Source organism: Carassius gibelio, chromosome A2, assembly GCF_023724105.1.
Source record: "Carassius gibelio isolate Cgi1373 ecotype wild population from Czech Republic chromosome A2, carGib1.2-hapl.c, whole genome shotgun sequence".
Classification (NCBI taxonomy): domain Eukaryota; kingdom Metazoa; phylum Chordata; class Actinopteri; order Cypriniformes; family Cyprinidae; genus Carassius; species Carassius gibelio.
This window is the reverse complement of record NC_068372.1, coordinates 26613921-26632935: the sequence shown is the minus strand read 5'-3', so window position 1 is coordinate 26632935 and position 19015 is coordinate 26613921. Positions and strand designations below refer to the sequence as shown.

The 19015-nt window shown below is 35.6% G+C and overlaps 1 protein-coding gene and 1 non-coding gene across 3 annotated transcripts in view; one reads left to right on the top strand and one right to left on the bottom strand.

The window, feature by feature from the left end:
* Positions 1-19015, bottom strand: part of LOC127935138 (ephrin type-B receptor 1-like) — a 216419-nt gene that overhangs the window by 19801 nt on the left and 177603 nt on the right. Inside the window, exons 7-9 of one of the 2 annotated variants that reach the window (XM_052532747.1) lie at positions 10100-10262; positions 5119-5227; positions 3600-3664 (exon numbers count right to left, since the gene is read on the bottom strand). In XM_052532747.1, the coding sequence (XP_052388707.1) occupies positions 3600-3664; positions 5119-5227; positions 10100-10262 (337 nt within the window). Of the gene's footprint in view, positions 1-3599; positions 3665-5118; positions 5228-9183; positions 9241-10099; positions 10263-19015 lie in introns of those variants that run through there. The other variant, XM_052532753.1, reaches the window with a different exon arrangement.
* On the top strand, positions 14701-14753 carry LOC127940090 (U7 small nuclear RNA). The gene has a single exon (XR_008148940.1). It is a non-coding gene; the product is annotated as a U7 small nuclear RNA (small nuclear RNA).

The following is a 19015-nucleotide window of genomic DNA, read 5'->3' as shown; positions in this document are numbered from 1 at the left end:
TTATCCCCCACAGGACCTCATAAACAGATAACGCAGACACGCTATCAAACTGCTCCTCATGGCAGAAGATGAAACTTCATGCGTAAACATCAGTATGTGTGTGTGTGAGGAAGAAAGGATGCAGAAAGTAATCTCAGAGAATCAGAAAGAACCAGCAACCCACACAAATAAACCAAACATTAAATGAGCAGTAAAAGGAGGTGTTCATTTCGGCTGCCCAATAAGAAAGACACCCAAAAGTAGATGTGGAAGCTGATGCAATCACACTGAAAGACACTAACGTCTGCTTCAGAAGAGGTGAGTGCTGACTCGGACGCAGGAGGGTGGAGAGATCAGGGTATGTCACCCAGCGTGACAGGAAGGCCAAGAGACATTCAAGTCTTCTGCCACTATAATAATAACCCATCCGGCATTCGCTTTACCGACTCCAGACAACAGTGTGAAATGGATCAAATTCACCTGATTTACTGCCCTTATAAATCCAAAAAATAGATATTATGCATGAATTGACGATGCATATTATTATAAAGAATTTTTTGTTTTGTTTTGCATGATCTTTCATCAATATATAGTAACTTCTGAAATGACTGCTGAAATTAATATTCAGCTTTTCTTTTGTTGCAATGTGAGCTGGAAAACCATTATACTAATAAGTAAATTGACCATCAAATCTCAATAGATTCTGTAAAATCAAGCCACATCCAACATTATTTTTGACCTAATATTAACTCGAAAATGTCTCATTATTATTGTCTCAAGTTAACTTTAATTAAGCCCTATCTAGAGAAATCAAATACCCCTTATTTATTTTATTTATTCATTTATTTTAATAAACAAGCTCGATCCACTATTAAAACATGGGTAACATTAAATGATCATTAAAATGATTTATATTTATTTATTCATTTAGAATATTTATAGTATATCCATCCATCCATCCATCCAACCAACCAATAAAATAACTAGATTTATTTTTTTCATTTTTAAATAAATTAATATTATATATTATATTTATAGCATATATCTGTTGAGCTTGATCCACTAACAAAAAATACATAAATAAATAATCACTTTAAAATTCACAATATTTATTGATATCATTTACACTGCAAAGAAAAAAAAAAAAGGCTCATTCTGAAATCTTTGAACTTCTGACATCAGAAAAGCAAAAACATTCACATATTCAATCACATTTGAATGTCAACAATGCCTAATAAGTGACCAGAAAACAGAGGAAGAAACATAAAAGATGTTATTATTACTTAAACCATCACAATTAACAAGTGTTTGTAAAATGTTGTGATGTTCTTCAGTGTGTAGCATCTACAGCTCTGCAGATCCTTCAGAAGGATGCTGGCATTATAAAAGAAGGGTTGACGTTTTTTTTAACAAGGCCCCTAGCCATTTCAAAGCTTTACTAACATTTTAAGTGGACATCAGGGGGAAAATGATAAAAGGAATCTATATGATATGAACCCTTTAACGTGAAAAAAGTCATGCCTGTCTGCTGAATTATTAACTTCAAACACATGTGCACTAACCTACAGAGTGCATTAATTTTAGAAATGCAGCTTTCCTCGTCAATATCCCAAATGCCAAACAGTTTATCTCCCCTTGTCCTCTGGAGTAATGCAATGTAACAGCCCACTCATTTCTTATGGCTGAGAAAGGGAAATAAAAAAAATATATGTTAATATTTCATAGCCACTTGATCCGTGCGTGCCTGGAACACCAACTGCTCTGCCACTCCACTGAACCCCAGTCCCGCAGGAGAAAGAGAACTCCGATAGAGCCCAGAATGCATCACTTCCACCTAGGGCAGCAGGACACTAAGTGCAGGAGTCAAAAACCCTGTGATACAGAGCCAAGCCCCTGAGGAAAAACACTTGGTCTGGTCTTGGGCTCAAGTAGACCATTGTTTCTGATTATTTATTAATAGACAACATCCCACCATGTCTCAGAAATCTACAGAACTTAAAATAAAATTACTTTTCCATCCATCCATCCTTACAGTTATTAATCTTTATTTAATAATTTAGAATATGTATATCCTATCGATCTACTGCATCTATTACAAACATTAAACATTTTTTATAGTTCTTTTTTTTTTTTTGAGATGATGTGTTAAGCACTTTATATTATACTGAGCAGCTATTTAAATAAATAGTTTCAATAGAATCATCACTGAATTAATATGCTATATAAACTCCAGGTCATTAGTTTATGGTAGTCTTTCCCATCCACGATCTCCTCTTATTTTGAATCTCATTAATCTTTCTTTGTGAACGTGTGACCCCTGGCGCTTCGCATTGTTTCTGAGCTTTGAAAGAACAGCTGTCTCTGATGCACCCTGATACATAAAAGAATCTGTCTCAGGTTAAGAAGCATTGAGAATATCAGCCCATTTGTGCTCTAATGCGCAGTCTCTGACACTGTGTAAGCATATTTAGATCAGATTAGTTGCATCTCACTGATCTCTTAGGTGAGAGACCCCCCCCCCCCCCACGCGACATTAAAAAGCCATGCCTTATGAAGCGTACTCCATTATGACCTGTCACATTACGGCTGCCTCACTACTGCAAGGTTCTATTACGCTTTAAATCAATATTTTACACAAAACCATATTTCCATTTTATGTCCAGCATTCATTTTTCTCCATTCACAGTGATTTAAGTCTTTCAGCTCCTTAGGGTGCTCATTAGAGAGAGAGAGAGATAGGTGGGAGTTTCATTTCTAACCAGGTTCCAGCTTACTGACTAGCACACAGCACTGGTTGTGACTCAGCAGAATAAGCGTACGAAATAGCTGTGATACAACGGACAAAAAGGGGAATCTGAGCAAAACATTGGGGCTTATCTAATTCTTTTATGTCCTGCTGGAATAAGTTTGGAAGTCCTGATGAAGTTAACTTCTTTATGCAGACACTAACTCCACGCTTCCTTTAAAAAAGTTTTAAGAATGCTAATGTTGGGAAACCCAAGGATGTCTGTGACATTTTCACCAATTATATTCATAGTGGAGTGCCCTTCGCTTTGTTTTAGCTCATATGCATTGACATTCAAGACTGAATAAATTCAGATACAGTAATTATCCAAATATTTCACAACACGATCTTGTTCTCACAGTCTCTGTTCTTTTTTCTTCTTTCTAAATTGTCTGTCTGATGTGCGAGTCTGGCTGTCACACAATTTGTTTACTTTTTCGTCTGCACTTATGTTAATTAAATTTAGCTTCGCAGATCGCCCACTGAATCCTCAGTGGTTGCTTACAAGGAGACAGAGAGAGAGAGACAGAGACAGAGAGAGAGAGTTCTCACTTCCTAATGAGCCTGAAGCTTCACACAGGGCTATGGGATGCATACGTTTGAGTGTCAGCTTCTAAAAAGTGCATAGGCCTCGAGCGATCTTTCGTTCTTTTCCTCCGTTACACCGCATCCCGCAGCGTTTATTGTAACCTCACATCTCTCCCCTTGTTTTCCTATCTGTTTGCATTCTCTCATATTTAAAAACCCATTTCTGGACGGGTTTGCCCCAGAGGAAGAGGCAGAGACGAGCGTAAAGCAGCATCAATGTTCTCAATGGTAAAAGGGGTTTGCTAACCTCTTCCGGTGCTGTAGTGCTGGAGTTTGTCACTGTACACGGCCTCCTTATTGTAAGCTCGTTTCCTTTAGGGAAAGAGGGGGAGAGGAAAAAAACAAAGTAATATAGTTATTAAATGAATCTGGAATTGCTCGGTTGGCTGAAATATAATGGAGCAGAGTCCGAATTATTGTATGTATTGTGCGTTTCAGGCAAGTCTGGTCCAAATTGCAGCTTATTCGTGCTACACAATTAGAAAGAGATTGTGTGATTGACATGTTCAGTCACAGTTTGTTTTGTTTTGTGTGTGTCTGTGTGTGTGTGTGTGTATGTGTGTGTTGGGTATTCAATAGTTGATACCACAATAGTAGAAAAAGACGTTCAAAGGCTTTATGATCTAAATTTCTGTCTGACCAAAAGTAAAGTCTGGAGACAATACTTTTTGTCTGGTTTGTTTGGATATAGTTGTCTGGCGGTTTGTAAAGGGTTTTTTGGGATCCAGTTCCTTTTATTTTTGGATTAAAAGCTTGAATTGCTTACTGTTTCCAGGAGTTGCATCACCTCACACATTATTAATGTTACTCTACAGCAAAGAACCAACTCAGATAAAGACCAATTCATCAGCATGAGCTTGTGCTTTGAGGAGAGTTAGTGGCTATCACTGGAAATAAAAAATAAAGAATAAATAAAAACATGCTGATATGTTGTATGGAATTAAGTATGAAATGTTTACAATGCAAATTTTGTATTTATAATTATATATATATATTTACAATTAAATTAAATATGATTATAATCAATATATAACAAAATATTGAAAATGTTATTGCAGCATACTTAAATGTTTCATATTAAAAATATAAACACTACTATTCAAAGTTTTTATATTATTATTATTTTTTTATGCTTTTATTCAACCAAGAGCAAAAGTGGCATTAAAGACATTTATAATGGTAACAAAAGACTTCAATTTCAAGTAAATGTTCTTTAAAAAATAAATCATTACAAATTATTATTATTATTATTAATTTTTTTATAAAAATATTGAGCCACCCACAATTGTTTTGAACATTGATAATAATAAGAAATGTTTCTTGGACACAAAATCAATAGAATGATTCCTATGGGATCGTGAATGAAAACTGCTGAATATTCAGCTTTACTATCCTAAACCTAAACATTTTCAAAATATATAAAAACAGAGCACAGTTATTTTAAAATAGAATAATATTTCTCAATATTACTGTTCTACTGTCTTACAGACCTCATACTTATGAATAGGATAGTATTTATTAATTATTCATAATACACATTTTAGAATGTTTACATATCTGATTTCTGACTGTATCACTGACCAAATTATTGATACATATTTGTAGATGGCTCCATTGCAGATAAATTGAAATATAACATTTCACATGCACTTTAAGTAAAAGGAAGAACCATGTACAGGTTCAGCTGGTTTGAACTAGTTCGAGGCTTTTCGTCCTTGCGAGCACATGCAGCAGTCATCCTTCTGGCTCCATAATAGTGAACTCACCTGCTACAGACTATGGATATGGCCACCAGAGACACAATGAAGACCACTCCAGCCGCGGCTGAGCCCGCAATCAGCGGCAACTGCTCCCTCAGCTCTGATTTATACTCGTCTAGACAGAGAGAGACAGGATGCATTAGGCTACAAAAATAACTGAAATGGCCGCTGCCTATAGAGATGAAACGGGATGAAAGAACGTAAACAAAACATTTCAAGAGAAGCCATTCAGGGAAATACAAAGATGTACAGAAAAAGGGAAGAATAGAGATTTAAGAACTGTGAGGAGGTGTGAGCTTTGAATGAAATGGAAGAGAGAGATAGCAGTGATACAATGATACAAAAGGAAGCGCTGAATCACGGTGGTCAGGTAATACTCATGCCTAGCGCTGACAGTTGTCAACTGAGAAAGAGCGATTGAAAAAGACAGACAGAATGAAAGGAGGGAAGGAAAAACACTTAAGGTACACAGCGGAATGACAGCAACTAGTGAAGTGTGTGTGAGTGATGTGTGTGGCTCATCAGCACTGCTAATCTTGCCGTCACAGTCTAAAAACAACAAAGAAGAGGATGGAATGGTCTTTATCGATGTTCAAATACAAACAAACCCTCGACCGGCTCCCAAACAAACATTAGTGTGGTTTGAGGAAGCTACTTTGAGATCCTAGCATGTTAAGCTACAAGCTACTCATTATTTTAAGCAGCTAAATTGCAAACTAAAATACAAACTGAAAAAGCGTGACTAATCACATAAAGCATAGAAGAATTAGAGAGAAATTGTGTCTGAGAAAGCTAGCCGGGAGGAAGAAACTAGAGGCAACATGAGCGAAAAAGACTGATATACATCATTACTCGACTGACAAACTAAAGAAAAACTAAAAAACAAAACAAATTGGTGGTTACTTATGACTTCATTGTGTTCTAGGTAAACGTATTGTATTAATAAAAAAAAAATAAAAAAAACACATTTTTTGTTTTGTTACTCAGAAAAGATGCATTCAATTGATCAAAAGTAATGGTAAAGACATTTACATTTTTGTAATGAATTCCTATCTTTTTAACTTTTTATTCATCAAAGAATCTTGAAAAAGGGTTCACAGTTTCCACAAAAATATCAGGCAACACAACCATTTTCAATTCAATGTTTCTTGAATGTTTCAGTCTACCACTACATTTTACAATATATTAAAATAGTTATTTTAAATTAATAATACTTCACAGTATTATAATAATAATAATTATAATAATAATAATAATAATAAAAATAAATCTTACCAACCCCTAACTTTTGAACAGTCGCGGTCACATTTTTTATATGTTGCATGTTTATTGGATGCATTCATGATTTTCTTGATTGTTTTGCGTTTTTCTAATGTGGGTATTTAACTCCAAAAAGGTCAAACGTGGGAAGAAACAGCATAAGATAATAAACACAGAGTGTCCCAACTGGGGCCCGTTTCACAAAGGAGGTTAAGGGAAAACTCTGAGTATGTTAACCCTGAAATGAGGGAAACTCTAGGTTTTCTGTTTCAGAATGGGAGGTTTGTCAAACCCAAGAAAGCAGGCTAAGTCAAGCCCGTTTCTTAAAGAGAGCTAACTTATACTCAGAGTCAGTTACCATGGTAACTTACTCTATAACCCTAACCTGGTCAGGAGCAGGTTTTCTTCAATAAACCCAGAGTTTCTTTTGATCTCCTCACCCCTTTTAAACACTTCATGGAATGCACGCTGGAAAAATGCTCTTCTTACGAAGTGTTTTTTTTTTTCTTCTCATTTTTCCCATCACATGTAACATTGTTGCCATGGTGAATCGTAATATCGGTTCTCCATTGATAATTGTTTTTTATAGTTGTGGTGCACGCGCTTAACTCAGAGCCAGTCAATTTAGGGTTGATTAAACCAACTCATTTCAGCTGTTCTGTAACCGAAAACTCAGAGTTTCCCATCTCAGGGTAAGTCAACTCAGAGATCAAGTTTAAACTCAGAGTTGGTTAAACCTCCTTAGTGAAATGGGCCCCTGGACTTCAAGTGCACACTAGTATAGAATTTAAACCAGTGGGAACCAGGCACGATTCATTTTAATTCACAATTTCCACACATAATGTGCACATTTTGTGAATGAAGATTTAGTAGAAGGTTACATATGTGTGGATATATGTGTGTCATAGCACACTAGATAAAAGATTTTAAAAAATCTTTTAAATCTTGACACATTCATGGTAATTTTTAGTATGCTGGCTTAATCCATATCAGCCAACAGGAAGTAGAGCAGTCTGTGTGTGTACCGGGCTTAAACACACCTCATTTAACAGAATCATTTCTTCGTCATTACACCTGACTGTCAAAATGAGAGAGAGAGGCTGACTCCAGGGACATCATGTGTTGTGCTTCTAGAGAAGGTGTATGTGTGCATGAGGTGGACTTCTCTCCCCCGTGAATGGTGCTAATTGTCATAACGAATGTCGTGCCATGGCAGAATGCCAGTGGATGTACCCGTTAGCTGGCGCAGAGCAAACGCGGGCACTAATTACTTTAGTGAGTATGACGGCACAGTTATGTCTGCACACACACACACAAACACACTGAGTTTTGTCTTCATCAATGTGACATAATTGTGCTCTGTCTGTATTTCCCATTTAATTTGTGTTAGTCAATACTACATTTCAACACTGCATGATGAAGAGTATGTACAGTATAAGCGTGCATGTCTGTTTGATGAGTGCATGTATAACATTAACGTATATTTCACATAGAGCAGCTGTTACTTCACAAAGCCGTTGTTAACTGAGAAGATGTGCAAATAAACGCTGAAAATGAACGTGGATTTGCTCAGCTTCTCAGTTAACAATGGCTCTGTGTATTAATAGCTGCTCTATGTAAAATCACGCACCTGAGGGAATTTACCGCTGATTAGAGAACCGGCTTTACTGATGAGATGCGCAAAACGATTGGCCGATCGTGATTAGTGCACCCCTAAAACAAACATAACAAACTTGCAGAACATGCATGTAACATGCAAACAAACAAAATTGAAAGACAAATCATTTGTGCAAATCGCAAGCAAAATTAACAAAATACAATTACATACATATACATACAAATCAAACGTGCACATATTAAACATATTTGTGTATGCCATGAAAATACATGCACCCAGCAAATATGCAACAATCAATCATGCCAACCACACCCAGATGCATTCAACAAATATGCAAATCATCTATGCAGAAACACACACACACACCCACACCCACACACACGCAACCAACATCCAAAACTGAAACACACAATCATGTAAATAACACAACTGCAGTCAACAAAACATAAACATATACATCAAACAACAAATACATACATTACATAAACTTTATTTATGCATTTAAATAGACCGCAAACATAACATGTATCACACACACACTCAGCAAACAAACATGTAACATGAATGCAACAAAAAATTAAAAACATAAAAAAACTGAAACATACAAATTAATCATCAAATCACACACAAATGCATGAAACAAACACAAAATTCAGCCGTGCATATTATGATTGTGTGTATTTATATGTCTAATTTGCAAGTTTGTTACAAGCATTCTTGAATATGCGATTTCACTACATAGCTGATTTGTGTGTTTTAGGAATATTCTAAATATCTTGTAGCTCAAACAGTAAAGCATGGTGCTAGCAATGCCAATGTTATGGGATTGATTCTTAGAGAATGCATTAACTGAAATGCACATACCTTGAATGCAATGCAAATCACTTTGGATAACATGCATAAATGCAGCTCTAAAGCACAAATGCATGAATAATAGTATAGAAGGATGTAACACACCATCTACTAACAGGGTCTCTTTGTACGTCTGTCCCAGTTTGCCAGTGCAGTTCAGTTATATTTACACCAGTGTGACAGCAAAGACAAGGAGGGTTGTGTAAAAGATGAAGCATAAAAAAATGAATGTGCAAGAGAGCTGGACAGGTAAAGTGTGTGTGTTTGTGTGTGAAGCCCAGGGAAATAGCCAGCTGCCTGGCGGATGTCTTTCTGTCCTGTAGAGTCCAGTCCCCCTGGAATGTATGTGTGTGTGTGTGTGTGTGTGTATCCCTGGCACAGTCATCAGGCAGGACGTGCTAGCCAACAGACACAGAGCCATTAATCAAAAACATGAGAGAGACAGATGTTATGTGTGTGTGTGTGTGTGGGCATGTTTTTGTGACATATCAGGACACAACTTTGTATAATGACATGGGTATGACACAGGTATTACAAGGAGAGGGTGACTTATGAGGACATAACCCATGTCCCCATTTTTCAAAACACTTATAAATCGTAAATTGTTGAGGTTTCCTGTGAGGGTTAGGGTTAGGGGTAGGGTTGTGTGTGTGTGTGTGTGTGTGTTTACGAGAGAGAGAGAGAGAGAGAGAGAGAGAGAGAACAAGAGAGATGTTTCTTGTTGTACATTTTAAAGTTTGAAACTTTCTGAAAATTTTCGAAAACAGAACTTTTTATTTTGTTTGTGTGCCACTAATGAATGAAATGAGCCCAAAGACACAACAAACAGACAAAAAAAACCTTAAAAAAAAACAGAAGAGTGTTTGAAAGAATGAGAAAGCTGGCTGGGAGGAACGAATAAGACAACAAAGCATGATAAAAAAAAAGTAAGATAGAACAATAGATAGAACAATAGATAGAACAATAGATAGATAGATAGATAGATAGATAGATAGATAGATAGATAGATAGATAGATAGATAGATAGATAGATAGATAGATAGATAGATAGATAGATAGATAGATAGATAGATAGATAGATAGATAGATAGATCTACTAAATCTATTAAGCATAAAAATGAAATAGTGAAGCATTTATTTCAAAATAATATATGTCTAAATAAATCAATGAATGAGATCACCCAGTTCCAAAGAGTGTCTCCACACACACACACACACACACAAAACACAGGCAGGCGTTGGCGTGGGGGTTCGTACCATCTGTGAGGGTTTGGAAGCACATTTTGCTGCTGTATTTGCCGAATCCGGCAACCGTCCTGGCGCGAACCTGCATCACGTACATGGTGCCTGGCCGTAATCCATCCACAAGAGCCGTGTTCTTCTGACTCCTCACCTGCGTGGAGTTCACCTCAGACAGCTCCTGCCAGACAGAGAGAGATTTGGGGGAGTTTTTTTATTTTTATTACAAATTACACTACAGACCTCCATTTTAATATATATATATATATATATATATATATATATATATATATATATATATATATATATATATATATATAATCACAGAGGAGAGCTTATTAATATCTCAATTGTTTCTCCTACAGTGAGACCAAATTTCTCTATCATCCTTTGCTTAAGTTCATCAGATAATTCAGAGAGTGGAAAGAAATGGCAAACTTATCTCCTTAGAAGAGATCTAAAAAGATGTCTGAAACTGTGCTCAGATTCACCTAAAAGTCCAGAATCACAAGTCTTTCAAAACCAAGCAATGTAAGCTAAAGTATAAACATTTGAGACCAAGTTGATATTTAAACAAACTTTAACTGAGACCTCCATTAAATTGGGCCGTAAAGCAAAAACACTTTCCTTTTTTGGGGAGGAAAAAAAATCTTTAGTGAAATGAGGCTCTTTGAAGAGCCGCAGACCAGACGAGGACTGATGCCATCAGAAAGGACATTTAAGAGCAGACGAGACATTAATGTGTTCCTGATGAGATCTCTCTTTCTAAACTCCAACACCTCACCAACTCAGAGAGAGAAAATGTGTGTAGAGAGAAAGTGGTAGACTATAAGTGGCTTAATAATTCACCTTCTTTAAAAAAAAGAAATAACACACCTTTTCATTTCTGTCAAAAATTCCTATTAACATTTAAAGGTTTCTATTTAATATGTTACAGTGCAGTTAGCAATAAAAATGAAAAAGCAACTATAAGTAGTTTTGTGCATTATGTAAAATTCACTGTAGTAAATATATCACTGTTATAATTACGGAGAATAACTGTACTCCTGTATTTGTTATTGCCGTAAAACAATCCACCCTTTTTTGCTGAATTTCATACCCATTAAAACGCACTTTTCTCCCAGAATAGACATTTTGGGGGAAAATGTGGGAAAGAAACAAGCCATTCACCTTTTTAGAAGTTTAATTGATATTTCAAGGTCAAAACTTTGATCCAGTTGTTTTAACAAAGGAGCTTTTAGTTCAGCATGGCGTCAAAATGACTTTCTTTATACTTTTCAAGATCCACTCAGTTTCTGATAGATACAATCAGATGTCAGAATTAGATTTTTTTCTCATTGATTTCCTGTTTACCTTTTTTTTTTTTTATATATATACAAATCACATTACGCAGGTAAAATGTATTGTTGTTTATAATTTATAAGTTGTTTCATGTCAAACTTTAAAACCTGGCCTCCTTTGTACTTCAAAAAGTAAGAAAGCAGAAAGCTTTCTTTTAATTTGTAAGAGATGTAAGGTAAGAATACTTTGAGAAATGCAGAAAAAATAGGCAAAAAAAAAAGGCACTACTAATTTCCCTGTCAGTTAACATCTCTGAGCAGAACTGATGTGCTTTCATTGGATTTTAGTTTGCACTCATCACTCGGCTTACATGAAAATGTGCCATGATAAACAAAAAGACAATGAAAAGATAAATAAAACAAGGACTGAAGCCTTGAGTGAGAAACTGAAATTAGATTCATATTAATGTCAAGTGTAGTCGGTTATAAACTGCAACAAATAAGATTTGCATGTTTATATTGATGCCATAATGTCTGTCACCTAAGTGTCTGTTCAAACTATAAAACACAGTATAATACACTGGCAAGTAATAACACTGGACCAAACACAGCTATCGCTCTAACTTTCCTAAATTATTATCTAAATATCTACTATCCTAAAATATACTAGATGAATATAACACATATACTATCCTATATATATATATATATATATATATATATATATATATATATATATATATATATATATATATATATATATATATATATATATATATATATAATCAAAAATGAGACAGGTATAGTAAAGTCTCAGACGGAGAAGAGAGAGACTTGCTACAACAATCAATTTAGTTTTCAAGGCCTCATCGAAATTCACAGCAGCACGACGCTGAAAGCCCACACTACACATGAAAACCCCTACTGTGATGGCCGGAGGCAAAATCTGTTTCTTAACAACTGCAACATAATAATAATAATAATCACGGAAAAAAATATCAGTGGTATTAATAATTCAGGTTCAGATCGTGCATGAGTGACATGCAAAGGGGCAAGAGGGTTTGGCATGTTGTCTGTAATTTACAAAACAAGACGGTATGTCCGTAAAACAAGCGTGACGAGCACTAGTGCTCTGAGAAATAAATTATGAAGGACGTTTACAAACACATGATCATGACCACACCACTTGGCCATAAATAAATAAACACAGCGAGTGTCATTTAGAGCATCAGACAAACAATATTCTGACGGCACCCATTCACTACTGAGGATCCATTGCTGAAAAAGTGATGGATGCTAAATTGTTCCAAATCTCTTCTGACAATCTCCTCTACATCTTGGATGTGCCACCCTTATGTAAGTAAGTAAGTAAGTAATTTTAATTTATAAAGCACATTTATGTTGTTCCAAATATCTACTTATTTTTTATTTATTTATTTGTGAAAGGATTATTCACACTAGAATTTTCAAAACAATTAAAGTGAAAAATATGGATGCTGTCAAACCATAAAAGTAGCCCACATGACTTTTGATGCTATATATTATATGGCTTTTATGTTTTCTTAAGTCTTATGATACATTTGTGTGAGGAACATACTTCAATTCATACAATTATTTGCTGAATTACAAGATTTCTTTGGCTGAACTAGACCTTTAAAAGCATAAACCGTTACTCAAAAAAGTGTTTTGAACTTAATTTGAATCTCCCATTACCTCTGGGGGTTTATTAAGTAATGAAAGGTAATTTACATACTTTGCAACTGTCCTTGCGTAGCACACAGATCAGAATCTGTATTAAAACCTGTCAGAAACACTGTTCTGGAGATTAAATAAGCACGGTGCTGAGTGACACAAATTAACACGATTTAAAAATAATTAAATAATAAAACAACTCTCAGATTCTGTGTGTGATTTCTCACCTTCTCAAGCCTATATTTGATTATGCCCAAATAATTTATTTTGAGAGGAACTGAAAAATGTTCGAAATACTAGCATACCACTTATCGCATACTGCAAGGTTCCAAACAGGAGTTTTTGCAGTGATGCCATGTAACAACCATACTTGGATCGCCACAGAACCTTTCAGCAAAGAGTTCTTAAAATTATTATAATTTGTTTTGTTTTTTTTTGAGCGAAGAATGTTTTTGGGGCCACAGAAAAAAAAAGCTTTTACAGGTGTTACACATATAAGAAAATGTATCTTCTTTGCATACTTCAAAAAGATTATCGTGCTATTCTGAACAGAGCCAGTGTTTGCCTGTGTGCCACTTGACTTTCTATGTTGATCTGGCTACTGTTCCCCCGGCAGTGAATGCCCCGCTGGGAGTGGCCTTCTCCCGCTGTCAGTCAAATGGGGATTATGGGAAGTCCCTCCCAAACTCTACCACCTCAAGATGGTGTGGAAAGTAGGCGGGGCTTGTGGCAGGCAGCCAATAGGAGGGGCTGCCAGGGCAGACAGACATGGTTCTCAGCAGGTCCTCAGTGAGCAGTGGATCTGTTTTGGCAAGAGGCAGGTGTCACCGCCATAGACCAGCAAAGCAATCTGTCCTGCTGAAGGGAGTCGCATGTCTTACACACACACACACACACTTACACAAATGATCACACAAACAGGGGGATGAGGCTGGTGTCAAATCAGTCCTTCTGTTAATGGACCATGAACCTCATACACACACGCCATCTCAAACATCCTTCAGTGAACATGGCATGGCTGGCCGTGGCAAAGCGCCACTTCCCCCAATCGGGTGGCACATGCTACCTCTGCTTGCAGGATGCCAACACCAGCTGTTAAGACCTAAGAAACACAAAGACTAGGGAAGATTACTTATAGATAATATAATTGCTTTAAGGCTGATTCACTGATTCGATTATGTTTTTAATTTTGATTTATATGGGCATTTATCAAGACATAATTTTTCTGCTAACATGATCACTAAATAAAAAATTGGTTTGGGATTTACTATGAAACGTTAACGTGGAATTAATTTTCTTTTAATATAAAAAAATATATTTTTTTGTAAATAACTTATTTTTATATTTATTTTTTTAAATAATTTTTTTTTTTCAAGAAGAAGAAGATTGAACAAAGTAATATTTGTTTTATTTCCGGCTTTGAAAAATATTTTTTACAGCACTGTACATTACATAAGGCAGTGTTTATGTTTTTTTGTTTTTTTTGAACGATTAAAACGATTTAATAAATTATTAACGGTTGTGATTTGCTTCAGTAATCAAGCTAAACTAGTCATGTTGTATGTTTAGGTTAATAAAACATACATATTTTTTAAATCAAACAAGTTTTTGATTTACTAAAAAGAACTGGTTCATTAGTTATTTCAGAAATGGTCTCTTTTAGTATTTGTCCAGAAGGTTTCCTTTAAAGGGAAACTCCTTTGCAGGGAAGTCGTGGCCTAATGTTAAAAGAGTTGGACTCGTAACCCAAGTGTTGTGGGTTTGAGTCTCATACCAGATGGGGATTGTAGGTGGGGGTCTGAATGTACAGCGCTCTCTCCACCTTCAATACCACGACTGAGGTGCCCTTGAAATGAAATGAATACGATAGAAAATGAGGAGTTGGTGTCCGACACATTTAATGGCTGCTACACGACAACACGCTCTTCTCATACATGAGAGATTAACTCTTTCTTGGCATTAAAAAATAAAGTAAAGACAAAATAATAACAAGGCAGCAGAGTTAACTTATCATCCATAGTGGTTCTCACATAGTCCTTCTCTTAAAGACTGATCACTTAACTTATAACACACACTATGTGGTGATGACATAGAGAACCACTATGGATGATATGTTCGCTCTGCCCCCTTATTATTTTCATGCACACCGCACTTTAATGTGATGCATACAAAATACATAGTTTTGGCCGTTATAAATTCTTCATCCACAAACTACATAGTTTGCAGATATAATGTATTTCATTGCACTTTAACAAATAATCTGAATGGCCTATATATGTGCAATATTTTAAACAAGCCCTTACCAACGGAGTTTAATGCCACAGATATATCAGAATGCATCTCATTCTTGTTTCTGTGGCAGTGTGTCGAGCTCATCATGGAGAGCGCGGTCCGGAGAGATGTATGACTGATGCATCAGTTCAATTCAACTTTACTCCAAATATATCAACTTACCTGTTTTTATATTGTACGTGTTCATTTATGTCCAATATTAGTGTTAAACTGTTGGACTTTAAATGAAATCTACTACTGATTTTCACCATTGACATTTAGACATAACTTCCGTGCGCAGATGCGGCAGATTTGTCACAGGACACGCGATATGACAGTTCGTCCAACCATATATGAACTAGCTGTTTTAAATACAGTATTTTTATATTTAACGTTAGTTAAATCAGTCAGTATATGTTTTAAAGTATATTTTTCGATTATTGGTGATTCCATAGTCTCTCTCTCTCTCTCTCTTTAAAACACTAAATAGTTATGATATGACAAGAACAAAGAGTGTCTCTCTTACTCCACACATGCACGATAATATCATGTATCGTCGATCTCACGGACTGACAATATGACAATTTGAAAAATTACCATATCGCCCAACACTACAAGGCACCGAACACCCAACTGCTCCCCGGGCGCTGCAGCATAAATGGCTGCCCACTGTTCCGGGTGTGTGTTCATGGTGTGTGTGTGTGTTCACTGCTCTGGGTGTGTGTTCATGGTGTGTGTGTGTGTGCTCACTGCTGTGTGTGTGTGTGTGTGCACTTTGGATGGGATAAATGCATAGCACTAATTCTGAGTATGGGTCACGATACTTGGCCACATGTCACGTCACTTTCATTTGTGAAACTGGTTGCACTGTATGTGTTTGATTCATTAAATAGAACCGGTTCATAAGAGATGTTTGTTTCTGATGTGGACTACACTGATTTCATCTTATGTTTTAGATCCATAAATACAACTAGTTCACAAAAATCATTTGTTTGTGAATTGAAGTACACTGGTTGAAATGTATGGGTTTTATTCATTAAATAGCACTGGTTCATGCGTGTAATTTGTTTGTGAATCAGATAATTGTGTTGCATGTTTCTCATTGACTAAAAGCAACTAATCATTTGTTCATGAGTCGGACTACACTGTGCATCCTTTACATTTTTGATTCAGTAAATAATCTGTATATAACAGTCTTTTGTGCATAATTCTGACTTGTTGCACTGTAAATTTCTTTTAATGTTTGTTGCCATTATTTCATGGTAAACTGTCTTTTTATCACAATTCTCACATTCACAACTCTATCAAACAATTTCTATCATTATACATGAGAACCAGCATCTTCTAAAGGGGTAAAATATGATCATATTTATATAAATTGAAAAATAAAACATACAAATTACACTAATTTTATTTACATGATTTTTTTGTATTATTATTATGATTTTTTTTTGGATTTTTTTTTGTTTTTTGTTGTTGTTAAAAAGTAACAACAGATTTTAAGCTACACAATTACTAAGCATATTTCTGGGGAATCCTGTGCAAGCTGAGCAAATGACATTAAGATGAATGGAAATGCTATCAGATAGGTATTACAGACCTCATTGGTTACCCAGAACACAGTTTTTGAGAATCTTTGAAGTCTTATGAGATGGTACTGTATGTGTTAAGCTATGAGTTCAACTTTGCATTCAGTGCAGCATGGAGAGATCGCCGAGATTGAATTCATTCAGCTGAAACAAAACCTTGTATTGGCCTTGTGTACGGTTTCATATCTTTTTAATAACAGTATCGCTTTCGTACTGACATCTGGCTTTCACGTCCTGCAACGCACGCCGCATAATACTAACAGCTTCAGAGAAATATTTAGCTGCAAACACGCAAAAGGAAGAAGTGAATGGGAGGGGAGTTATCAAAATTTCTTACACCTGTGCAAGGGGGACAAGAATGCTCAATTTAATCGAGTAGTAGAACTAGAGAAGTGCATTCTAATATGCTAAATTGCATTACTATACAGCCTGTTATATAACCATCTTTGCTCATCTAAAGTGAGCTAGTGTGCTATTAATCTGCAGCAGTGTTGTTCTACAGGAAAGAGAGAGAGAAACTGTGGAGCTGCGAGCCAGTAATCCTTCTTCAGCCTGCAAAGTGAGATACATGAGATCATTTCGACAGACCAAAGTGAGCTAAATGTGAGCAAAAGATCAACAAACACCCTCCACAATAAAAAAAAATAAAAACACAGGGGCATTGTTAAAAATAATTTGTTCCAGAAATAAATAAATAACCCATTACAAACTGGATAACCTTTAAATAAAAAAATAAAAAAACACTTAAATGATAATTGTAATCACTCCGATTATAATTATTTATATGCTGACGAGATCACAAATCAATTTTAAACAAACAAAAACTGTTTTAGTCATTAAATGAAGTTACCTGGTATTATCAAAAAATTCATTCATTACTCTAATATTAAATGGAAGTAATTCTGTTGAGACAAAACAAGATCACTGTAATGAATTACTTGTTGATTATAATGGGCGCATTCTAGTTTTGTTGAGTCAAATAATCATTTGTAAAGTACCTTGAGAGCAGTCTAGTTTTGTCATGACTAGCTCACTTACATTATAAATCAACAAATCTGTTGACAAAGTGTGTGGTAGAACTAGGAGGGATGTAGCTGTACGTGTTGCTCGCTCTCAGTGTAGACAGAGTGTCTGCAGATAGAGAGAGAGAGAGAGAGAGAGAGAGAGAATGGAAAAGTGGCAGCAAACACAGGAGAAATGCAGAGCGCTGTAGGCAGAGATCAAACAGCGTACGTGGGCTTTTATGGATTATGATTTTACCATGTGTGGGCTTGTTATTATGAAGCATTCTATTAGAGAAATGTAATATTGTAGTATTGTTTATGAAAACTAATGTTTGTATGTTAACAGAGACATTCTGAATGAAGCATAATGTATTTTTATAGATGCCAACATGAGATGACTCATAATCCTCTACCTCTGGGCTAAAACACACACACACACACACACACACATGTCTGTAACCAAACACACACACACACACACGTGCAGACTCTTATTGCAATTAATAGAGGCCCTGACCTTTTAAAAGCAAGTTATCTTCTGTGTCATGAAACTCTGAGACACAGAGATCAGAGAAAAAGAGAAAGAGAGAGCGATAGAGAGAGCGAGAGGTGGGGAACCTTTTATTGTTATTATTATGTTTCTCCACATATATTCCAAGCTTTTGCTATACTGTACTTTTTACAGTCAGGCCAATAAAGAATTATTCAAAAATTATTTGAGTTTTAATTTGCGAGAGGTGGGGAGTGGATTACAATATATTACATACCTAAACTTTAAACATCAATATATCAGGGAATCATTTATTATGATTGTGTTAATTTTCTCACATATACATAAATACTCTCTCTCTCGCTCTCTCTCTCTCTCTCTCTCTCTCTCACAAACACGCACACACACACACACACACACACACACACACACACACACATACACACACTTATAGCAATAACAATAGATTTATGAACAAATTATACAAAAAATGCACCAAGAATTTATTTGTATAAATGTCTTTTACACACAAAAAAGACCCTAATAAACAACTACACTGTGAAAAATGATTTTTCAAAGTTGAAAATAATAATAACGAAAAAGATTGT